Source organism: Mycteria americana, chromosome 2, assembly GCF_035582795.1.
Source record: "Mycteria americana isolate JAX WOST 10 ecotype Jacksonville Zoo and Gardens chromosome 2, USCA_MyAme_1.0, whole genome shotgun sequence".
Taxonomy (NCBI): Eukaryota; Metazoa; Chordata; class Aves; order Ciconiiformes; family Ciconiidae; genus Mycteria; species Mycteria americana.
In genome coordinates, this window is record NC_134366.1 from 108,795,335 (window position 1) to 108,817,545 (window position 22,211).

Below are 22,211 nucleotides of genomic sequence, written 5' to 3' on the forward strand. Positions count from 1 at the left end.
GTGCTCTGCACCAAAGCTCACCGCTTCTGGTATCTGCGCATTGGATCAGGTTGCAAAGACGATCCGCATGCACTGTAGCTGAGCGCCACATTCAAGAGGAGAGGGATTCCTTGACTGCATTGAGTAACAAAGCAGTTATTTTAGGCTGCATGAAAGCTAATAACATAAGCAAATCTTACGTTTTCCTTCAACCAGTACAAACACTAAGACTCAGGAACCATGTCTCAGCAAGACAGCAGGAACCAAATCTGAGTAACAGATTCCACAACTGCACGTCACGGAGCATGAACGTGCTCTGGTCTGTAAGCCACGCCAGTCCACATGAGCTGACACAGCCCCATCACGCAAGAGGGATGCGAGGCCACGCCAGAGCCTTTGTGCACCTTACAGACACAGGACTGTAGCAAGCTGCCTTTAAAAACCTTTGGACCTCAGCACAACCCCAGAAATACTTCTAGCAGCATTCCCTCCACAGTGATCCCTCCTCAGCAGGGATGCAACTTCTCCTTGTTATTTTCTATATGCAAGCAGCTATCCAGCAATACACGTTGCCAACACTGACGTGCCTTGTACTGCCAGGAGGCTTTTAAGGCAGGGAGACCTGGTTTGCTGAAATTACTCAGTCCACACCAGTTGCAAGAGAGTCACCATGGAAGGGTACCATTCAGCAAGTGCTAGCAAGCAACCTAGCTAACCAGGTTTACACTAGCAGGGAAACAATTTCCTCTCATGGTTGCTGCTGATGCACATACAGCAGTATCTTCTTCACACTTCTCTCTTTCAGTTCTCCTGGGACATCCACAGGGAACTGAAGTGGTCTGAGACAGAGGCAATAACATTTCTGAAGACAGATGGAGCTAGTGACTGTGATTTTCCAAGATAAGCACAACACACCCATAAACCAGACCAACAAGACCCAAGAGCATGCTACCCACACATGTATGATACCCATCAGGGTAGAAAGGCACCTGCACCACGCTCTGCAGCTCCAGTACTTCCTCATGATGCAACATGGCTCTGGGAACTTGGGTTGCAACTGGTGAGAGGAAGGGTGTGGGACATAGCCACCACTTACCAACTGAACTGGGACCAACTGAGGCACAGCACTGAAAAAAAAACCTCAAACCACTCTGGGAAGTACTGCTGTCCAGCCTTACTCCAGGCATCCAGAGGTATGACAAGTTAGTTGCAGGGATGCTCTCCACATGGTCTGGGGTTCAACACTGGCGAAGCCTACTCTAAGACAGGGCTTTGTGTGTACCTTCAACAACACCCTTCCTCTTGCTCACCACCACTGTGCACTTCCCACAGCAGATGACACATACCCTTGCTGAGGGTCATCTCGGCAGAGGAAGCCAAGTTTGTTGTGGCAAGCTGTTTCCTGTGATCTGCAACCCATGAGCTGGCTCCTGTGGCCAGCTGCTTCTGGGAATGTTTCAGGGAGGGGAGATAGGTTTTGAGGTACTGCCAAGCCACTTTGCCCGCAGCAGCACTTGTTAAATCACAACGGATATCCAGTCTGCAGCTTCTCCCAGTGCTCCCCCTCTCCTCTCCATCCCCTCTGGATGACATGGCTTGCCTGAGATGAGCTTAAATACCTCCCCCTACCCCAGAGTGCCCTGCAGTGCTTGTACAACAGAGATCAGCATACAGCAATGAACAACATCTAACATAGAACCTGTATTCCAACCCACACATACCATACTACTTCGTTACACCATATGTCCCCTGTAAGGTGACTGCGAAACTGCACGTGGCAGGGGGAGGTGTGCTATAGTATGGTAGCCAAATAGATCAAGGAAGGAGAAATTAAATCCCAATTAAAGCAAAATACAGCACAAGCCAGTGCTCTTCTAGGGGGCAGGCTGGGACCCTCAGGACAGTCTGCAGACAGCTATTCAATTCCTCTCTTTCAGTGCAAGAAACGTTATGCACCAAACTCTACACTGTGACAAGAGCTGCCAGGTAATGCTGTCACACAGCCTTTGAAGTCAGCCAAAAAACAGGGAAGGGGAAATTCTGCAATACTCTCACCAGCACCTTTGCATCCACAAGCAAAAGGCAAGAGACCCGACAGAAGAGTGAAGTTAAAAAAGTTTCCTGTTTTTCATAGTCATGGCCCAGTGCAGGCACAGATACCTTGAAGAGGTCAGAAAGGCACCAGCCACACTATTACTGAAATCAACTAAAACAAAAAAAGAATCTGATGTGCCTCTGGGCTTGGCCTATTTACACAAGAAGAGGTGTTAGCCAGACCTAGAGAAAATCATGACCAGAATTAGCATTTTCAGTTACTCTTGCAAATGTAAAGCTCACTAGCAAATCGGCAGCAGCACTGTCTGCACCACAATTATTGTCTGTCCAGGGGAAACCCTTGGGATACAACTTTTCAGGTGCAACAAGCTGATAAATGGAGACATCATGTGGTTACCCACATGGAAAAGTAACTCCTTCATGAAGCAACCTAACAGATGAAGCAGCAACTTTTCAACCATAGCACTGTAGGATCCAAGTTCAGTTTAACACTGGAAACAAGAATTTCACATTTTGTTGAGAGGTACAGGTAAAACCCACCATGAAGAGGTCATCTGTAGCTTTAGAGACAATTCAGGCTTGAGGAGAGAGCTTGTACCAGCACTTAATGCATAAATGTTAAGTTGGCTCCCTGTACGCTACCCTCTCCTCTCTCTAATACTCAGGCAGAGGTTTTAAAAGCAACAAGTATGTTGCACAAGTGTCCACTGCACTTTCAAATGACTGAGGAGTAATGCAGACACAGCAGACATTGTGACTCCTCCTGCTATTGATAATCTTTGTCTCAGCTAAGAATTGCTCTGAAACAAAATTTTTAAAATGTCTTGCTGCATACTGTACTTCAAGTGTGCTATACTTCCCCCCCCCCCCCCCCCCCCAAAGGGTAAATCGTTAGAATTATGCAGCTTCAAGGAATGCAAGCTTAGGGAACACCATTTTTTCTTGTTGCTAGTCACAAAGACACTACTTCTGGACTTATTTATGGGCTCCATTGTAAAGCATTCATTCATTCAGATTCTTGCAGTTTGGGGGGAATTCTGAAACTTTATGGTTTTCTGGTTAACACAATGTGGTTTTTTTTCTCCCCTTTACTCATGCCTGCTGTGTTTAAAACTAGACCTTACTAAGTACATGAAAGCAAAAATGTAAAGATGACATTATTTTGTAAACAAAATCACTGCATCTGCTGGCTACATACTACTAAAACTACCAAATAGCTTGACAGAATGAAAACGAAGCAGCAATAAAGCAGGCTAATAAAGTGAACAAACTGGTTGCCATCAGTATCCAACCTGAAGTCATAACTGACAGACCTCTTATCACACCTCAGTGACATTCACAGATGAGAAAAACAGCTTTAGGCCTTTTCACATCCTCAGCTGGTGCCTCAGCTTTAAAGGAAACAGTCGTTTTCACCTACAGCAGCTGAAGAAGCAGAAACACTGTCTAGCAGCCCACCGCTGCCAGCAGCTGGGTAGCCTCACAGTGCCCTCGCCATGCCAAGACAGTGCCTTCCGGCAGCTCTGCTGGATTCCAGCTCTTCAACTTCCACAGACACCAGGCAGTACGTAATTTCTTTTTCATACGTAAATTCAAATTAAATAAACATTCTCCTTCAAAATTTCACAATGTTCATTTTTTTTTTTTTAATTCTCAACTCCTCTATTATTTCTAATGCAAAGGGGTAATCAGAGAAGAATACGAATTGGTCTAAGACCCACGGTAACAGGCAGTTTTTCCTCACCGATTGCTATTTCCATACCTGCTCTGTCACTGCCGTTCCCCCCACTGATGCCAATGTTCTCCAAGCCTTCTTCTAGCACTTAGAGTAAAACAGGCACCAGCACCTGCACAGTTTCACCCAACACACACTCTCCCACTCAGTGAGCTACAGCCTTGCAGAGCAATTAAAAAGCTAAGGCAAGGAGTAGAAAGCTGAGAGCTGAAAGGAAGAAAAAGCAGTAAATGGAAGAAAGAAGCGGAATAGAAAAAATACAAGAAAATTAGGGGGGGGGAGAGATGAGTGGTATACAAGTTCTTCATATGAAGTTTTTAGAGGTTACTTAATGTCAGCATATGGCAGGGGACTGAAGAGCAAGAACAACACTGAAGTTTTCTAGGTTAATAGTTTCCTTAATATTCCCACAGGATTCTTTGCTACTCTAAACATAGCACAGAGGAAAAAATAAGATTTGAGTAGATCATCATCAGGGGCAGGTTCAAGAAAGAGTTCTTTCAACCTCCCCCAAACCACTTTCTCTCTTGGAGTTGAAAAATATCCAGAGTTCTTACGCAGTATTAATGCTGACATATTTAAATTTGGATCATGCAATCCCAGCAACACAGGTAGTCTGAAGACAAAAGAGGAGCTTTCAGTCACTTAAAAAAAATGGTTTGAGTTGAGTTATATTTCAAGTTAATTTTTCAATGCCTACTACAAACACCTAGCAGAGACATCCTTCACTGCATGTTTGCTTTCAGTGCAAGAGTCTGCCAACTAAGTTGTCATAAGCCCTTTAGTGTACTGAAGTTTAGAGCACTTCAGAAATTTAGCAGAAAGCCTATTTCTTAAGGCCTGAATCTTGAGTTAATGTTTGTATTTGCATTGTGCTATCAACCCTCCCTCACTACATGAAAGCTGCTTCGAGCTTGTGAGGTCTCTTCAGGTAAAATCCAGTGTCAAAGAAGTGACTGTCAAGTGCATTTCATTATTATCTGCACATTGTACTTGTTTCCATCACTTACAGAAGGGAAGTGACAGCTAGGCACAACAGGAAAAAACCTGAGCCACGAGCAGGAAACAGAATCTCTTGTTTTGACTACAAAGGTAAGGAAAGATAAATAGTGGAAAATTCCCTCATAGGGACCTTAAAAGGTGGATCATTTGCCAAGTCTTCCTCACCAGTGGTTTTATATGGTCAAGCCACCTGTTAGAGCAGCTTCACTATATTAAATAAAAAGGGTCAGACCAAGGAAGAGAACAATAAATAGTTTTACTTGAGACTATCTTTAGGTAGACATAATTGGGGGATTCTTCTATTTTGCCTTTTTGAGTACTGTCAGAGCCACAATCTGCAACTGTAAGACAACAAACATGAGTTTGGAGGGACAGAAAAGAGTGGTTATTTGCTTGTTCTTATGTGGGTTACCAGCTAAAGCAAAGCATGGAGTTGAGCAGAGGTTCCTATTAAAGGCTGCACAAGCTCCCACTGTAAACAAGTCTCTGTAGTCTAAATTCAGCAGAATGTGTGGTGCTGGTACCAGCTTGCTGCAATTTTTAAGAAGCATCAACTGTTAAAGTCTATTTTTATTATTAATGTATCTGATCATGTGTTTTTATTAAGTTACTAAACTTTGAAACTGAAACCAAATCCCATGTAGCTTTAACACAGAAGTGCAACAAACATTTGCTGCCAATGACAGAACAGCAGCAGCAGCATTTTTGCCAGGCTTCTGTTCCATGCTTTCTGTACACTGCAACTACTAATATTCACACAGCAGGTATTTCTCCAACAGTTCCCACTATGTTATTGACTGACTCTACAAAGCCCACCTGTAGGCTATGCTATTTCCACACACTTTCCCCTCCTTTCACTGAAAATTCTTGCTTACTAGGTGTTCTGACTGCAATTAAAGTAACCAGTGATGAAAATCAAATATCCTCATACTCTGAAAACGGAGTTTTCAAGGAGAAGGAGAGAAGCTGCCTCGTGCTGGCTCTGCTCAGCCACCAGGTATCACTAACAGTGCCAGCATCAAAATCCAAGGCTGTTTTTTGTTTATGTCTGACAAGCCAGATTAAAACATAATGTTTTTCAAGATGCTTAATAAAGCAGTTGAAAGATAATGATTACCCAGTCTCATCATTTGCACATGAAAGGTGGAGCAGAGATGTTACAGTAATTTGTTGCCAGACTTCACTGGAACAGCTGCATTTTACTTATCTTCAGATATCAAAGGACTTGAGTGGGACAAAGATTACTTGGCTTGACAAACATTCAAAGACCCCTCCAGCTCAAAAACAGAGATGTTTCTGAGGAAAATCATGAAAGGACTTAATTTAAGCCTAGCAGCAATTCCTATGATACTAGCATGAAATCTACCACCATCCCCTAATCTTGTCAAAGCTAAGACAAGATGCTTTGCCTTCTTTCCAAATACAGCGGCGTTGCACATTTCCAAAGGCTACAAGCAGACAAGTTCTTGCTCCCAGGAAGCAGAGGCTTCATGGCAATGTTAAGTCGCTTTAAATCTGCTGTGGTCATACCCATCCCATGCCAGCTCCCCTCTCAAACAGCTATTTTCTGCCAAAGAGCAGGCTCAGAGAACTCAACCCCTGGGTCACACCAGCACCAGGGCAGAGGAGACAGGGTAGCAGCCCTGAGACAGTCTGACCAACAGCAGAGCCACATCCTCCAGTGCGACAATGAGCTACACCAAGCATCAGAAGAGTTGCTTCTCCCCCCCTCCATACAGGAGCAGATGAACTGAAGACCTCAAGTCACCTTCTCTGCACCCTCATCTTATTCTCTCAGACTCATATAAGACCATTGTGAAAACCTACACAGCTCAACCGAGAGCAAGACCAGAAGCCGTTCAGTATTTTCCCTCAACATGTGCTGCAACTTGCTTTATTATTTAATGTATCAGATGCCTTTAACAAGAGCAGCAAAATCACATTGTTCTTGTTCTGAAATACAACATTTTGAGAAGGTGAAGTCAATGCCTGTGCTGTAAATTAAACAGGAAGGTTACTGAAGCACCAAAAAGAAGATGTGAAAGACTTCAACTCAAACTTTTCCAACTGTACCTACTCTAGAAGGCTGAACAGAAAGTTTTTAGGTAGCTGGAAATAGGTTTCATTTTAGTTGCTGCCTCAAAGCCAGTTTTTGTGTTTAACACATGTGGTTAGACAGCCAACCACCATTCCTGGGGATTATCTGCTTAGAGTATAAAAGACAATAAAACAACCCACCATCGGTTTTTCAGTCAGACCTGGGCATGATTCCCATTAGCACATTTTTATTTTAAAACTCAGTGTGATTGCTATGATTTTATAATACAAGAAAGCTAAGCACAGATGTTGGTACTTCGAGCAGAACAGAACTTTGCCAGGTAAATAACAAATTGCAGTTATGAACTGCTGCTGAACATACAGCAATATGTTGCATGGCACAGCAGTTTAAATGCATTAGTTGGTGCATGTAGTAGAAGAAAACCAGCATCTTCCAATCTTTAATTTAATGTAAATTAAAACAAGCCAAATCCAAAACCCAGCCAGGTAAATGCACATTTTTCCCTGTTGATTTTGGATCAAGCTTTAAGCGAGAACAGATAGTAGACAGCAGCTCTAACCACTCAAGGACAAGAGCAACGACTGGTGTTCAGTACTGGTTTACTGTTACAGTAATGGACCATTAAAACGTAACTACAAAAGAAAGAGACACTTATAGCAAGTTTCTGAAGATGGTACTTAATGGCTTTTTGCACACTATCAGTTTTCCAGACCACAAAATGCAAGACAAGACAGGTATCAGAAGACATCAGCCTTCTCCAACTTCAGGCCACCTCAATTAACAGCTGCAGTTCATTTATGGCATTTGCTAAATTATTATGTAAGGCCCTGTTCCAGTAAGCTGTAGAGAGTGTTTTAGGGGTTATGTGCTGTTAGAATGCTCTTCAGCTTCTTCAGGTTTTTTTGCCTCTTATGTTCCTGCAAGAAGTGTGATATTTGACAAAGATATGCTGAAATACAGATCCGGTATCTGACACTCCAGCATTTCACCTGTCTCCTACTTCTAGGACACTTGCCATGAAACCACGTAAACCTTTAGAAAGCTTTAAAATCACTTTTGTTATTGGAAAGACTGTGAATTTGATCTAGAATCTGCTTCAGGATTGACAAAGTGCCCCCACATTCATTAATTTACTGTTACTTTTATGGAAGTTGCTTAAAAGCAATAGTAATACACCTGCTGATTCACAGGAACAGCAGCTGTACTCACGCAACAGCCACATGCACAATCACAGTCCCTACTGACACTCTGTATGTCTTGTCAAGACTGCCTGAATATTTAAGTTTGTTATTTCTCCAAACCCCAACTGTTTCAAGTTTTCTTTGAGAATTGTTCTGCTGAGGGATACATTTTTGTCAACACTACAGATTTATAGGAACAAAGCCACTTGCTGCAACTCAGGAAAAGCAAGCAGAGGTCCAAAACCTCAAACCACCATCAGGACACATCTCCAGTTGCGATGGGGACAAAACAAGAAGGCTTCCCAGAAGAATAGTTCATTTGACCTCAGTCTGGGATCAAGATGAGGCCTGACAAGCTGCTCACCACCTCTCTCATCCCCTTTGCTACTTGAGCTACAGCAGATTTTGTGTTACTGCCCATTACTCTATAAACCCTAGAGAGTGGTAGGAAGTGAAGGTCTGGTCATCAGCAGCCTCCATCACTTCTCCCAGAATCAGAATCATTAGTCTGGATTTACAGTGCTCAGTTAGAATTAGAGCCAAATATCACTCCCTTCACTATGCTTGCTGTACTTCAGCATTTTTGTCCTGGATCTACCTCTTTTTCTTGGAAAAAAGTGCTGCACAGAACACTTACAGGGTGACCAGCATGTTCATTTTGCAACACTTCCCTGAGTTTCTGAACTTCCTAGGTTAAATACACCATAGTAGGTAGCCCAAGCAAAAGAGGAGAAATCTTAAAATCTCTGTTACCTGGTAGACCTCCACTTACATCCTTATGCCCCACTTGCAAAGTTCAAGGACTCCTTTCAGGTAGGTTTACAATGAAGAAGTCATTATAATTCTGCTATTTATTCCATTCTATTGAAGAACCTCCAATACAGCCTGGTTTGAATGCATACTCTGTCTCTGAGAGACAGGCATTAAAGCAAGATTTGATAACAACATCATTCCATTTAATTGTGCAAGGAAAAATGTAATGCATTCACAGTATGTAATACTCCTTTCAGTTTTCCTATTCTTTGTTTCTGCTTGAATTCATAGCTTACACTTAAATATTTTTGCAGCATTCAAAAGACTGTCTCAAGTGCTGTAGTTTAAATCAGGCACAGAACAAACGAAGTCTTGAAAAAATTATGACCAACTGCATCATCGGATAAGCTCTTCCTTCATGCAGGTCTTGGCTAGAGTACAAGAGTTCAGTTATTATGGAGCAAGTCAAACACATCCATAATTCCTTGCATTGTTCTAAGGTCTTTGGGATATCCGTCCCTTCCCCAGCAGCAGGCACCTTCCAAAGAAAGTTCTGGATATGTCTCATACCAGTTACAGCCAAGTGAATAAATTCTTGGGCTCAAAGCATCAGCCGATATAAATCACTACTGTGCTAATGAAGTCAAAAGAGCCACATCAGTTTACAACACAGGACATGACCCATACTTGCAGCCTGGGAAAGCAAGTCAAAGGAAAACTGCCTTTTCTTTTTATAGCCTGGTTCTCTAATTAGGATTTTTGTCTGCACTGTAATTTGGTATTGGAGAAAAAAAAAAGAAGAAAAAGAGCACCACATACTTTCAGCAGACGGATCACTACGAGCTACAAAAACTTGTCATAGCTGAGTTTACTCAAACACAACCTGCAAATGTCCCAGAGCCTTCAAGACTCCAAGAAATATGAATACTAATTGTTGCAAGCACACTGGGAATGGCAATTCATATCCTTAGTAAAAAGTCTGGCTAATAAGCACTGACATCCTCTGCCTGCGGAGGGAACAGCTACTGTGATCCTGAAAAATTTGGGGCTCAGGAGACTTGAACAAAAAGGAGGAAGTGGAATAAAACAGCCATCCCATATCTGGACACCAAGCTGGCATGTAAGAGTCCAAGCAGCGTGCACGTGGCTTGCCTCTGGGGACACGCGAGGGAAGCGCTTTTGCATTGAAAAAGTGCAAGACTAAGCTCAGATAAAAAACAACTAGGCAAACAAAAATCAAACTAGCAAATTGTTGCTTGATTATTGTGCAAAGAGTAAGTTACCTATTTTGCCGCTCTGGGAACAAATAGTCAAGTTGGTTTAACATGATTGTATAATTCACTTGACAAAGAGAAAGGATAACCCAGCTATAAACTGGGAAAACAGATGAGATGACTAATCAAGCAGTTGATAAACAGTTTGCTCTGCTAGAAAAAGACCTGAACTTCAACTATTCAGTCCTTCCATGCCTGCATACTTCTGCCTAGCTCTCTCAAACCCTACTCTACAACACTGTGAGAACAACCTTTGGCAGCCACCTCCCAGGACTTCTCCCACTGAAGGGCAGTGATCCCTGACCCAGCAGGCTAGAGAGACCATGCTCTGCAGTCTCCTTCAAAGTCACATGAGATGACTGGCCTCGTATTTTACTAGCATCCCTGTCAGCTTAGTTTCCTGCCTCTGAAGTCAGAGTTTAGGGTGTGAGCTGAAGCACTGCAGGCACATCACATTCCCCTGGATGGCACAATGATTTCTTGGTGCTAGTCACCTTGTTCTCTAGTGCAAGCCTCCAGCAAAAGGATCAGCATTGCTCTGTCACACCACTCTGAAGACAGGGAAAACAGTGGGGGTATGATGGAGCAAAGGAAGAAGAGACAAACAAGATTTCAGTAACTCCTACTATTGTTGAAGGGATCAGTTTCTAAAGGCTTCTCCTCAGAAAGGGAAATTGACATGATTGAGAACATCCACAAGTATGAACCTCGAATGTTAACCCCCAGGAGTCCCTTATTAAAGGAGCCATTAATCAGAGGGACAGGCCAGAATCTACTGTTCCCTTCAGCTTTATAGAGGGAGCGCAGGAGAATGTGCATTGGGAAAGCTTTCAGGCTTTGCCACATGTAAGGAGGCACAGGCCTGTCTTCCCTCTTGTATGAGCAGTATGTATGATTCTTCCACTGAGCAACAGGTAACAGAAAAGCTTTTTAAAAAGGAAATACTGTACTTTTCCATTAAGGTTACAAGTTATAAACCTCCACAACTAGCATACTTCTACTGAAGAAGAGGAGGGAGCATTTTTTCCACATGTAGTCAACTCAAATGACTTTTCTCTCATTTGCCTACTTCCACAATCAGCATTTCAGTGGCAACCCCCCTCCCAATGCAGAGTTAGGGATACTCAGTGGCTTCAGCAGTCTGCCAAAGCAGGGCAAGGACAGCTGCATGTTGAACAGGATTGATCCAGAGACATGAATAAACTCGAACTGATGCAGGCATAACAAAGTCATGCAAGCGACTTCTTATGACCTGACCCACCATTAACATTCACAAGCCCTAACAGACATTGCAGGAAGGAGACTTAAAGGACTTGTCATCCACCTTTGCATTTTCTGCACAAGAAGGGAGAGCTAGCAACCCCACTCCTCTCCCACAGACATTTCCACTCATCTGGCAGACACACAAACAAAACAAACTGCTCTAGACCCTCTTCTCCATTACCTCCTTGAGCACTTATTCCCATCTAAAAGAAGGCAGCAGACAACATGCTCTGAATGCGGAGGGCCACACACCCCTGGATGTATCTGATGACACTGAATTGAACCACACACTATACCAGCTCATACCAACAAGCAGGCTGGAGCCTCCTGCTAAATCCCTATCAGTACAAACGCCCACACAGCAGAGTCCAGGCCAGAAAAGCTACATGACTGCTCAAAGTCTCAGATCAAGTCTCATTTCTGACTCCGCTACTGACAAGATTTTAATTCCAAAAGCCCTGTGCTATAAATCACTACATGACTGAAAAAAACTGTGGAGGTAGCCTTAACACAGTGTTAGGTTCCCCTGGGATTTAAGGAGCTCTGTGTGGAAGACACTTTGTTATAAAAACCAATCCTCATCTGAAGTGACTGCCAAACATGGTCTTTAAGGAGGTTTCAGGTATCTGCAATAAAAGCTTGACAAGAACAACACACAGCCACTTAAACCTGATGTCATCTTAACATTTGGGCAATTGTGCCCAAGGTTTGCTTGATGATTCAAAATGGGAAGATTCAACACTCTTTAGTGTAAGGACAGAGGGGAGAATCATCATTTGTCTGTCTGCCAGGTCAACATAGCCAACAAGACCTCATTTGTGACAGAACTTTTTTTTTTTTTTTAGCTACATATCTGTGAGCATTCACACACTACACAGGCCTGAATCACTTGGGTATGACACTGACTATCAAGATGGATAGGTAAGATTTCTAAGTGTGAAGTAGTAGTACAACACTAGGATCCCCTCCCTCCTCACAGCTCTCTCAAACAAGCAGTGCAGCTGGCACGCTCAAGTGATGATACAATACCAGCAGCACCAGGTACATTCTCCTCAGAAAACAAGAGGCTCACGGTGATTCTTAGCATGTTATCCTTCAAAGACCTTACAGGCAGCAATGCAGTCCCTCTACCTGCCCTGAAGTCATGCGATTCCTGTAAGTTGTAATGAAGTGCCTGAGAGGAAGAGTAAGAGGGCTCCTAGGTCCCTCTTACATCATTTCAGCCTCTAAATGGGGGCCACAAATCCACTCTTCACCTTGCCCCAGCACACTTCAAGGCACTGAAATGAAATTGCATCTTACCTTGTCTTTGTATAAAAACCCTGAGCAGTGGATGAGCACTTGAAACAGCCTTGAAGAAGTTGTCATCGTTATTAATAGGGAGAAGGTCTCCATGCACATCAGCATATCCAATCATCACTTCCAGGTTGGCTATGTGATGAATGTGAAGAATTAGTTTGTAGAAGTCTTCAAACTTTCCTGGCTTGTAGCGATCCAGGGAGAACCTTCTGAACTCTGCCCCAAACTGCAAGAGAAAACAAACAAGAGCGTCTGCTGTCAAACATCACCACAGCCCAATGCTCTAGCTTGGCATTTGAACATGGTATACATCACCTCTCTCCTATGACAAATATAGTCACATATCAGTGCTTTCAAGTCTACAAATGACCTTTTAGTTCCTCACATTAGAATATAACCATGGCTACCAAGGCACCACCCTGCTTGACAATAGGTATGCTCAAGTGTGCTACCTTAAAAGAAAGTGTATTTTTTAAATATTAAGTATTCATTAAATCCTCTAGAGGATAATTGAATTTGTAGGATTTAACTTTGAAGTGCTATCATTCATTATCATCATCTCAGGCATCCACAGAACCATTCTTCTCTGAAGCAGAAGTGTTCACTCTACTGCTTTCAAAAGAAGTTACTCAGCTATTCAACCAACCTTATAAAAATTCTTTGCACGTTTCCCATCAATACCACTGGGACCCCAACCACAAGACCTTTAAAGAAGTGTGGTATGCGAGCACACAGCTTGTTATTAGGAAATACACTCACTCTACACACCCTCTGAATTTCCTGGTATCCATATAGGAGGAAGAAAGTTCTTATTCTAAGTTAGTTTTCATGGGTTTAATTTTTCTGTCACTCCACTGGTTTTTATTTTTGAAGCTTTACAGACCAGTAAGTGGCTGTTAAAAAAAAAAAAAAGATGTGATTTGGCACAAGACAATTGAAAGTGTTATAAATCCATGAAGTTGTTTAAAATAAGTTGGAAAGTGATTGCGGAAAAGATTTCAATGGACCTTATTTCTGATATTAGAAACCAAATACGCTATTAAGAACAGGAAGAAAAAAATTCAATTCTCAAATCAAGGAAATGAAGAGAGTGAAAAAACAGGCATCTAGTTAAACTAAGTAGCTTAAATCATCTTTCTGGTACATTTAGTTTCATAACTCAGATTGAACAGTACTAGTAAACTACTGTTCATCAACTGAACCTCTCAATCATGCTAACTCATTCCTGGAAGCATGGAACCACATCCACAAATCCAAAAACAAGGAAGGCTGTGACTAGGATCTCATGGAAGTTCTCATTTGCAAAGTCAGTCAATACCAGGGCAAGAAACCAAAGACAAAAAAACCCTAACAAGCAAACAAAGGAGGAGGAGGAAAAAAAAAAAAGAAATCGGGTATTTTCTATAAATTCTTCCTCAAAATGGAGAATGACTTGCTTAGAGGTTCTCGGATGTTAAATCAACTTATACATGCAAGCCACTCTTTTGCTGAGACTGACAAAAGTATGAATCATCACTATAACCATCTTCAAGCAAAAAAAAAAAAAACCAAAAAAAACCCAAACCAACCCTACTGGCTTTGGGTGCAAGCATGTTCTCAAATTACTTCCGCAGTTATGAAAATCCCACTCTTCAGCAACAAAGCCTAGTTGTGATCATCTGAAAGCTTGTTTAGTGAAATTATGCTGCTTGTTTGTAATATTAACTGCTAGTTCCAGTTTGGATTCCAATTCAGAGTGCCCATCCAAATGCACAAAAGCCGAACAAACCACAGCTGGTTCCAATGGAGGAAACACAGTCCTCCTTTGTCCTCCACCCCCTGCTCCTCTCCAGAAAAATCCAAGCAGCGAATTACTTCTGTTGACACATTTCAAACTGGAAAAAAGCTTAAGTCTTTTTATTTGAAAAGTATGTTAAAGTTTCCTTTTTCCTAGATTCAAACAAGAAGCAACCATCTTCAAGTGACAAGTTTAACATCTACACGGTAAACTAAAGGGGCAGGAACAAGATCTTTGCAGCCTTTGTTTAGGGCTGCATCTCCTGCTCCGCACACCTGAACAGGAACAAAGGATTCCTTTAGCCGAAAAAGCGCCAGGCCAGGGTGTTCGGATGCCAATCCCGGTAGCCAGTTGTTTACCGGATAGACAACTTGTTCAGGACCATTAGCATGCACGGTACTTGCAAGGAAGCAGATGCTGTGCAGCCTCACCCCAGCCAGTACAACGCCCGTCCTACACAACCACCCGGACACCTGCCCCGCACAGCCTGCCGTGCCCATCGGTCCTGCGCTGCCCGACGCACGCGCCGAGGCGCGGGCCAGCTCCCGTGCCGGGGCATCGCACCCAGCGGGAAAGGGACATGGGAAGGGAGAGAGGAAAGAAGCAAGGATGGTTACTGGGCCACTGGTATGGCCCATAAACTGAACTTAAGCTGAACTTTGGGCCCTTAAGCTGAACTTTGGGCCACTGGTATGGCCCAAAGTTCAGCTTCAGCTGCCACATGAGGGGAGGACAGCTGGTGAAAGGGCCAGGCCTCCCAGCCTAACCCCCGGGGGCACACTAGACAGGACTGTATCAGTGGAGCGTGAGGTGTGGGTAACAGTCCACCCACAGGGATGCAACTGCAGGCTCGGGGCGCTGAGGTCTGATGCGAACGCCGTATAGTCAAATGAACTCCTTCACACTTTCAAGCCTCAGGAAAGCCCAAGAGACAACTTCCTTCACCTAGGAACGGGACAACGATAAACAAATGCAAGCAATTTCACTTGTGCTTTTTGCAGCCCTTTAAGGCAAGGGAGCTAGAAAGCGATTCTGCAGAGAGGAGTAGGAGGAGGGAAGTCTCTTCGAAAGAGATTTAAGCAGATAATGCGGATGATGTTTTGTTATTTAAAGGATAGTATTACTGTAGTAGTAGTTTAGCTGATTATTTCACCCCGTGCATATACACGGGCAGCAGCCATTGTCAACGGGTCTTTTCAGAAGAGGGGGAAAAAATGCTTCAGCAGTGACCGTTCATTCATCATCCCTAATGAGGCTGATAGAGAGTATCGCAGTAATAATAGGTTTTGCAGTACCGCACAGCTTGGCAACTGGGTGCTCTGCATTGTATTCAGCCAGGATTTCAAGATAACATCCACCACACATCTTCCAGAAACTACAAATTCTGAGGGCTCTGCACAGATAGCCAAGATGACTATCTGCTTTCCTAAGCTACAAACAAAGTTCATCTTTAGTATACCCCTCCACAGAAAGAGACGCAAGGACTGGTGTCTGCCAGCAGTCTCTGCCAGAACAATGCTGTATTACACTGTTTGATAAACTAACAGTTTTAACAAGCAGATTAGTTTTCCATAATGAAGTAAATGACTCTGATCTATTTATCTAATGCAAATACTGCACCTAGTATTGCAGAAGTCAGAGTACAGGAGGGTCCAAGGGAACTTAAAAGAATTTAGTCTGACAGAGCTAATTATGACTGAAAAAAACTAGAAAGAATTGTACATTTTGTTTCACAAAGAATAAGCTCTGTCCCAAGATCCTCCCAAGTATCAGCCAGCTGCTATACTTGCTGTCTGCAGCTATATGTCAAACAGCACCCAACAAAATGCTATATATCAAGCAGGAACCCTGAGCAAAAACAGATGCCAAGAAAAATTAGCAAAAAAAAAGAAAAAACAAAGCATTCCGATAAAAGTTGTGTTAAAGAAGAGGAAAGTCACAGCTAGCTGACCAAAACTTACACAGGCTGACCAAGAGCAATCAACTGGTTTTTTTTTTTTTCTGGCTAGGGCAGACCAGAGGTCAGAAGAGAGGAGGGAACAGGATTGAGGTTTGTTTACTTGGAGGGTTGCTATTTTGTGAACTGAAATGGAAGAGTTATTTGCAAGCAAGAGACCAACTTTTTTTCTTTAACTTTTAAGTTTCAAAAAGTTTACAGCGTCAAAAATGAAGCCCTATGTTTATGAGGTGCCATCCCTCTAGTTTATTGCTGGCTTTGAGTTCAGGCTATTGTAATAAGAAAACATCAAAGAGCAACATTTAGCAATAAACATGAATTACGTTAGCCACCTACTTCTCCCATGAAGTAAATATCAGGAGCAGAAAGAAAAACAAACACTTTCATCATTGCATAGACTGTAATTTCTGCTTACCTGCGAGATTTTCAAAATGGGGAAGACCTGATCAGGGCTGCTTTATCAGTGAGAAGGAGCAGAGGCCAAGATAGAGGAGGAGGGAAGACTGAATGTAAATGGGTTTGTGCTGGCTGACTTAATCTGGGACTTCAGAGCTCTGCTGTCACATTTATGTCTCTGTTCCCTCTTTCTCCCCTAGCCACATCTTCCCCAGCTCACCCAGCACTCTCTTTCTCTGCTCCCAGTCTCACGGCGGTTGTCGCTAGTGGCAAGATGCCACCAACCAAGCAGATGTTCTCTGCAACAAGTTCTCTCTTCTCCCCTTCAACCGCCTGCCCCAAAGCAGCTCTGCTTCATCCCAATGATCAAGCTGGTGGGAAGTGTGGGATTTCATGTTCTGCTCAGTCCCCTGCTCACCTCTTGCTATTTCTTCCAAGAGACAGTCACAAGAGCAAGACAGCCTCTCTTCTATTTGCCCTTCGTAGGAACCCCATCACAGACACAATTTCACCACCTTCTCCATCAAACTTTTCTCCTGATTGGCATCGTGCCATACTCCTACCCTTCTCCCTTGTATTCTCCCTTTTCACTCCCCCATAAAAATACAGCCATGCTCAGTATCTTCAATTCTTAGAATAGTTTATCTGGACCCTCAAAGAAACTCAGTGGTTCCCTTTCTTTTTCATGCTTCTTGGACACAATGTTTCATGTCTCTGCTTTTCATTTGAAGAACAGCCTTTGCAACTCCTCCAACCCTTTCCAGCAGTCTGTGAGGCTCAGCCCATGACAACACTTTTCTCTCTTCTGCATCTACTCAGAAGACAAATTCAGCTTCTTTCTCTGTTCCCATCACTCTCAGATCAACTTCTGTTCATGAGACACACCTCCCATGCAAGCTCTTATTGATCTCTTCACAGATGTTCAGCTACCAACTCAAGGGCAACTTAAAGCTAAGCTTACCCTTTTCCCTGCTTCAGATACTTTCTTTCATGATTGTTGGGCACAAGAGCATTACACTGCCTTCCCCAGCACCTGTAACTCCAGTACCACCCTTCATCCAGGCAGTTGCATATATCTATATGTTAATTACCCAGATCTTTTCTGCCCAATATCTTAAATCCATGGCCACCATTCAGCTACTTAACTGCACAGCTGGACTTTGCCTTGACTGCTGCTCTTTACCTTTCCGTAGCTTTCCTAAATACCATTTTGCCTCACTGCCACCCAACTATTTCTTAGTTGGTGGTAGTCTGTGAAAATAGCTATTCACACAAAAGCTATTTTCCCAGCCCGTTCTTCTGGACGCATCATGCCTTTCTTTGCCACCCATGCTCCAGCAGCTCCTCTCCTATCAGGTCACCTGCGTAGCTGCTTTCTCCCTACCACCTCTCAGTCAGTACTGCCTCCAAGCAGCACACAGTGCCAGCCTTCCTCACTGCCTCAACTCTTAATATTTAAACCCACAGTGCTGTTCTCCTTCAAGAAGCAGTCGTTCGCAGCAAAGCCTTTAAAATAAATCTTTGCCTTAAGTGGTTGGTCTACCTCCCCAAAAGCAAATCTCTTCCTTTTTCTTCCAGTCCCCTACATCGCTGGAAACAAACCAAAGTCTGTTTGCAAAGGATATAGACCAAGCTCATGCTGTATTTTCAAGGGAACACCAAGCACCACACCCACCATCACACCACACAGCTTTACCACAAATACAGCATGGGATACATACATCCATGGCATGTCACCATCAGCACAAGGGGGAAATAATGTTTGGCACCTTGTCGCCCAGAGGGACAAAGGACCACTGACTCAGGAGGTCTGGCCAACACGAGACAAACCCGCGAGCCTAGCTTCCTGCAGAGAGGCAGCCCTGCACTAGTACAGATTTCTAGCAAGAGCAAACCATTTTCTGAACATTTACTAAGAGAGATACCTGCATGGTTACAAGACACCTGTAACCAGTAAGGGCTCTGGCTGGTTGCAAACTTATTTAAGACCCTTTTAGTTTCCACCACCGGTTTCTTCATGAGCTCAGGGCCAACAACAGCTGCAGAGAAGTAATTTGATGCACACACACACACACCCCCCTAGCCAGACCTGACAGGGGACTGGGAACAGCTGTGCAGGGTGGAAGCAGGAGGGATGGCCCCAGGCCAGGTGGCCCTGGGGCTGGTGCACCACACCCTGCCCCAGACATTTCTGCCTCAATTAACTTCAGGAATTTCCAATGGGAACGGGACTACCTCTGTACTGGGAGATTTTGCCTTCACTTAGAGGAAGGGAATGTCTCCAAAGGTACATTTCATCTTTAACTTCTGGCCTGCATTGTAAAGGTAGTTAGGGGCAAGCAATCAATCCTCAGAAGAGCATTTCTTGGTTACTAAAAGCCCAGATTAAGTGCGCGCAAAGTCTCTTACAAAGGGAATGATACGGGACTACTGAGGAAAGCACTATTAATTGCACCCCTGAAGAACTCCTTGGAGGTGGCTAGTCCTACAGCCTGCCAGACAGAGCCTCCACAGGTATTTTAGCCTCACACAGGAGACATTCCTTTCTGACTTGGCTGTAAACAACTCTTCAACTTTAAAGAGCACCTGGGCAAATTAAAGGTCCATTGTTCAGTGTCCTTTAGGACTGTTTCAGTGCGGCGAGACTAAAATTCAGAAGACTGCTCACATAAGACAGCCTGGCTGGCTGAAGTTTTAAGCAGACCAGAAATTCCCAAGTTACTAGGCTAAAAATGATTACAAAAGCAAAGGTGAGAACCCGGAGGCAGGATCAAGAATAGGAGAGTATGGGAGGTGCTGAAACACAAGGTAGGAGCCCTAGCCTTCTGGTCAAGGCATTGTAGGGTTATTGATAACCATCCGGTTAGCACAGCTAGCACCCAAGCCTGTAACAGATTGCTAACTTTGGGAACATTGTCAGAGGAACTATCTTTCAGTAACTAGATTTTAACTTTTTTTTTTGTTACACAGGACCTGAGACCATAACCCTAGCACCAGAGCATATCCTCCATCCCATGCTCTGCAAAGCCAAGTAGCTCAAAGCACAGCCTTCCCTGTATCTCCTACAGGCACTACTGCTCACATAGCGCCAAAGTATAGCTCTGAGAAGATACTTACACCGTACTGGTGCTTATTGCAGCTGTCACCTGAACAGAACTATCACAAAATTACTTGTCTGTCCAACACCTTTTCAGCTGAAGAGTTTGGCCTCTGATGTGTGAGGGGCAGCAAGCATGCACAGGACCAACTGTTGTGGCTCAGCTGCTGCGTGGTAACTGGTTAAGCTGTGGTCACTTTCTCTCAAGTCACCTAAGCATTTAAAGACAGACTTAAGTTTACTACGTATGACCACTTCAGAAAGTCATTCTACTATGAAAAACAGAGATTTGTAATAACAGAGGAACCAGGGGTTTAGTAGATGCTGTTTAGCACATCAGAATAGATACAGTACCTGCTCTCAGAAGCTCAGCAAACTGGGAGGGAAAGGAACAGAGGCAAGATTTCTTAAGAGATTAACGTTTACAGTCTCTTTCTCTTGACACGTTTTGCAACAATCCAGGCCATCTCAAGTTGCTATGGCTGTGGCATACTGTCTTCATTTGAGAGGGGGAAGCATTGCGGTTTTCTGAGTCCGTGCCACATTTGGTTTGCATATAATCAAATATGTTTTGAAGCTCAAAACCAGAAGTTAAATCAGTTGGTTACAGGGCTTTTCATTGCACTTATTTTAGTTTTATTCTAGGTATGACAAGTATGACCTTAACTTGGAAGAATCTAAAGTACTGCTTAAAAACTTAAAGCAGACTTAATGTCTGTTTTAACATCCTGTAGGTTTAAAGAGAGTGATGCTTTTAGATCAATTTTGAAGTGTGCTACACATGGAAAACATTTCTTAAAACTTCAGAAGGCCTGTAAGTCTTCAGGGTCAGAGTGAAATCAAAGTACAAAAGGCTGGAAAACACAATTTGTAGACCTCTCTCACTTAGTTAACACCAGATAGAGAAGAACCAGACCTTTAAAATCCCTTTACAGGGGACTAGTAAAAGCAAGTTTGCTCTTACCGCTATTGCTACAGTTATAATGCTGCTTGATGTTATACTTTATACCTTTCAAATACACAATGTGTGTATATATACTGTAATAGCTAAACAGTTATGTGGGCATGTAATACTGCTAAGGCGTCTGAGCAGTATCAGCAACTTTTGGAGGTGGGGCGGGAGGGGAAAGGGATGTGAAAGGTTTAAAACAGCTATCTTAATGTAACAAGCACAGGTACACTCCTCCTAAGAAGAGGAGATGACACATGAGCAGGACAAACCACCCACAAGCTGTTTGGATATTTCATCAATCTAGCAGTTGGGCAGGCTTGCTGAAGACTTCTACACTTGCCCAAGACCAAAACACATCATTTTATCTGCTAGCAACTTCATAAGAGCACAGAGCATAGCTGATCCCAAACATGCTCTCTGTCTTCAAGGTCCACAGCAGTATCAGTCTATACATGCATCAAAATATGATTGAAAATTTACTAAAAATCCATTTGCAGCATCCATCTGAACACGAACATTTACTGGTACAAATTCAAAACAGGATGGGAGAAGAGGAAAAAATATGGTTACAGTTAACTGGATATATTTATCTTAATGGGTTTGTTTATAGTAGTAGGATGTTAATCACATTATTGTTAATTTGTAAATCAGTTTGTAATGCAAGAAGACATTACACTATTAATACAGCAGAAATGTCACAGTCAGCACTTGAGTCAGGTAACTGCGCTTTTATAATCCTCAGCCATCATCAGAAGTTCCTATTGTTCAGCAACAAAAAGGGTTTTTTTTTTTCCAAAGGACTATTTTTCAGGGAACCATGGGTGCATTTACCCACTTTTGAAAACATGAAAATGAATTCTTACTTGTACCTACAGCTTGCAGGAAATAATATAGTAGTAGCAGAGAAATACTTTTCTGCTGCTTTTAAGCCAAAACCATAAAACTGTCAGTTTCAAAGTGCAAAAAACCACACTTTCACAAACAATTCAAAGGGCTACCATTTAAAGGCTTGAGGCAATCTTACACCTTTACTATTCCAGAATATCCAAGTGACTGGAAAAGAAACATACACTTGGGCTGATAGCTACCCTTCTATTTGAAAAGCTGTATATACAATTCAAGAAAAAAAAAAAATCTTTTCACTCAGAGCAGTACAAGAGAAGATTGGCTACATGGAGCTGTAATTAAAGAGAAGTCTCACCATCAATGTAGGAACTCCTATTTTAAAAGTATTTGTTCTTCTGTAGACTTACACTCATGGGAAAAGAGGCCTGCAACCTCTCTTTAAAGCTAAGGAGAGAAAATGAAAAATAGGTTTGGGATCTCGTGGCCACAGGCAGGACTCTTAACAAAACAAACAAAAAAGCCCCACACATCACATGCGCTGGAGCTCTTGGTAAAAGAGAGAAGAGAAAGGATCATCTGGAAACCT

At 42.9% G+C, this 22,211-nt stretch overlaps 1 protein-coding gene across 1 annotated transcript in view; it reads right to left on the bottom strand.

Annotated features, from left to right (window-relative positions):
- The window catches only part of PARD6G (par-6 family cell polarity regulator gamma), a 69,324-nt gene that overhangs the window by 42,641 nt on the left and 4,472 nt on the right, over window positions 1-22,211 (bottom strand). The window contains exon 2 of the mRNA XM_075494244.1: window positions 12,604-12,826. Coding sequence (XP_075350359.1) covers window positions 12,604-12,826 — 223 coding nt within the window. The remainder of the gene's footprint in view (window positions 1-12,603; window positions 12,827-22,211) is intronic.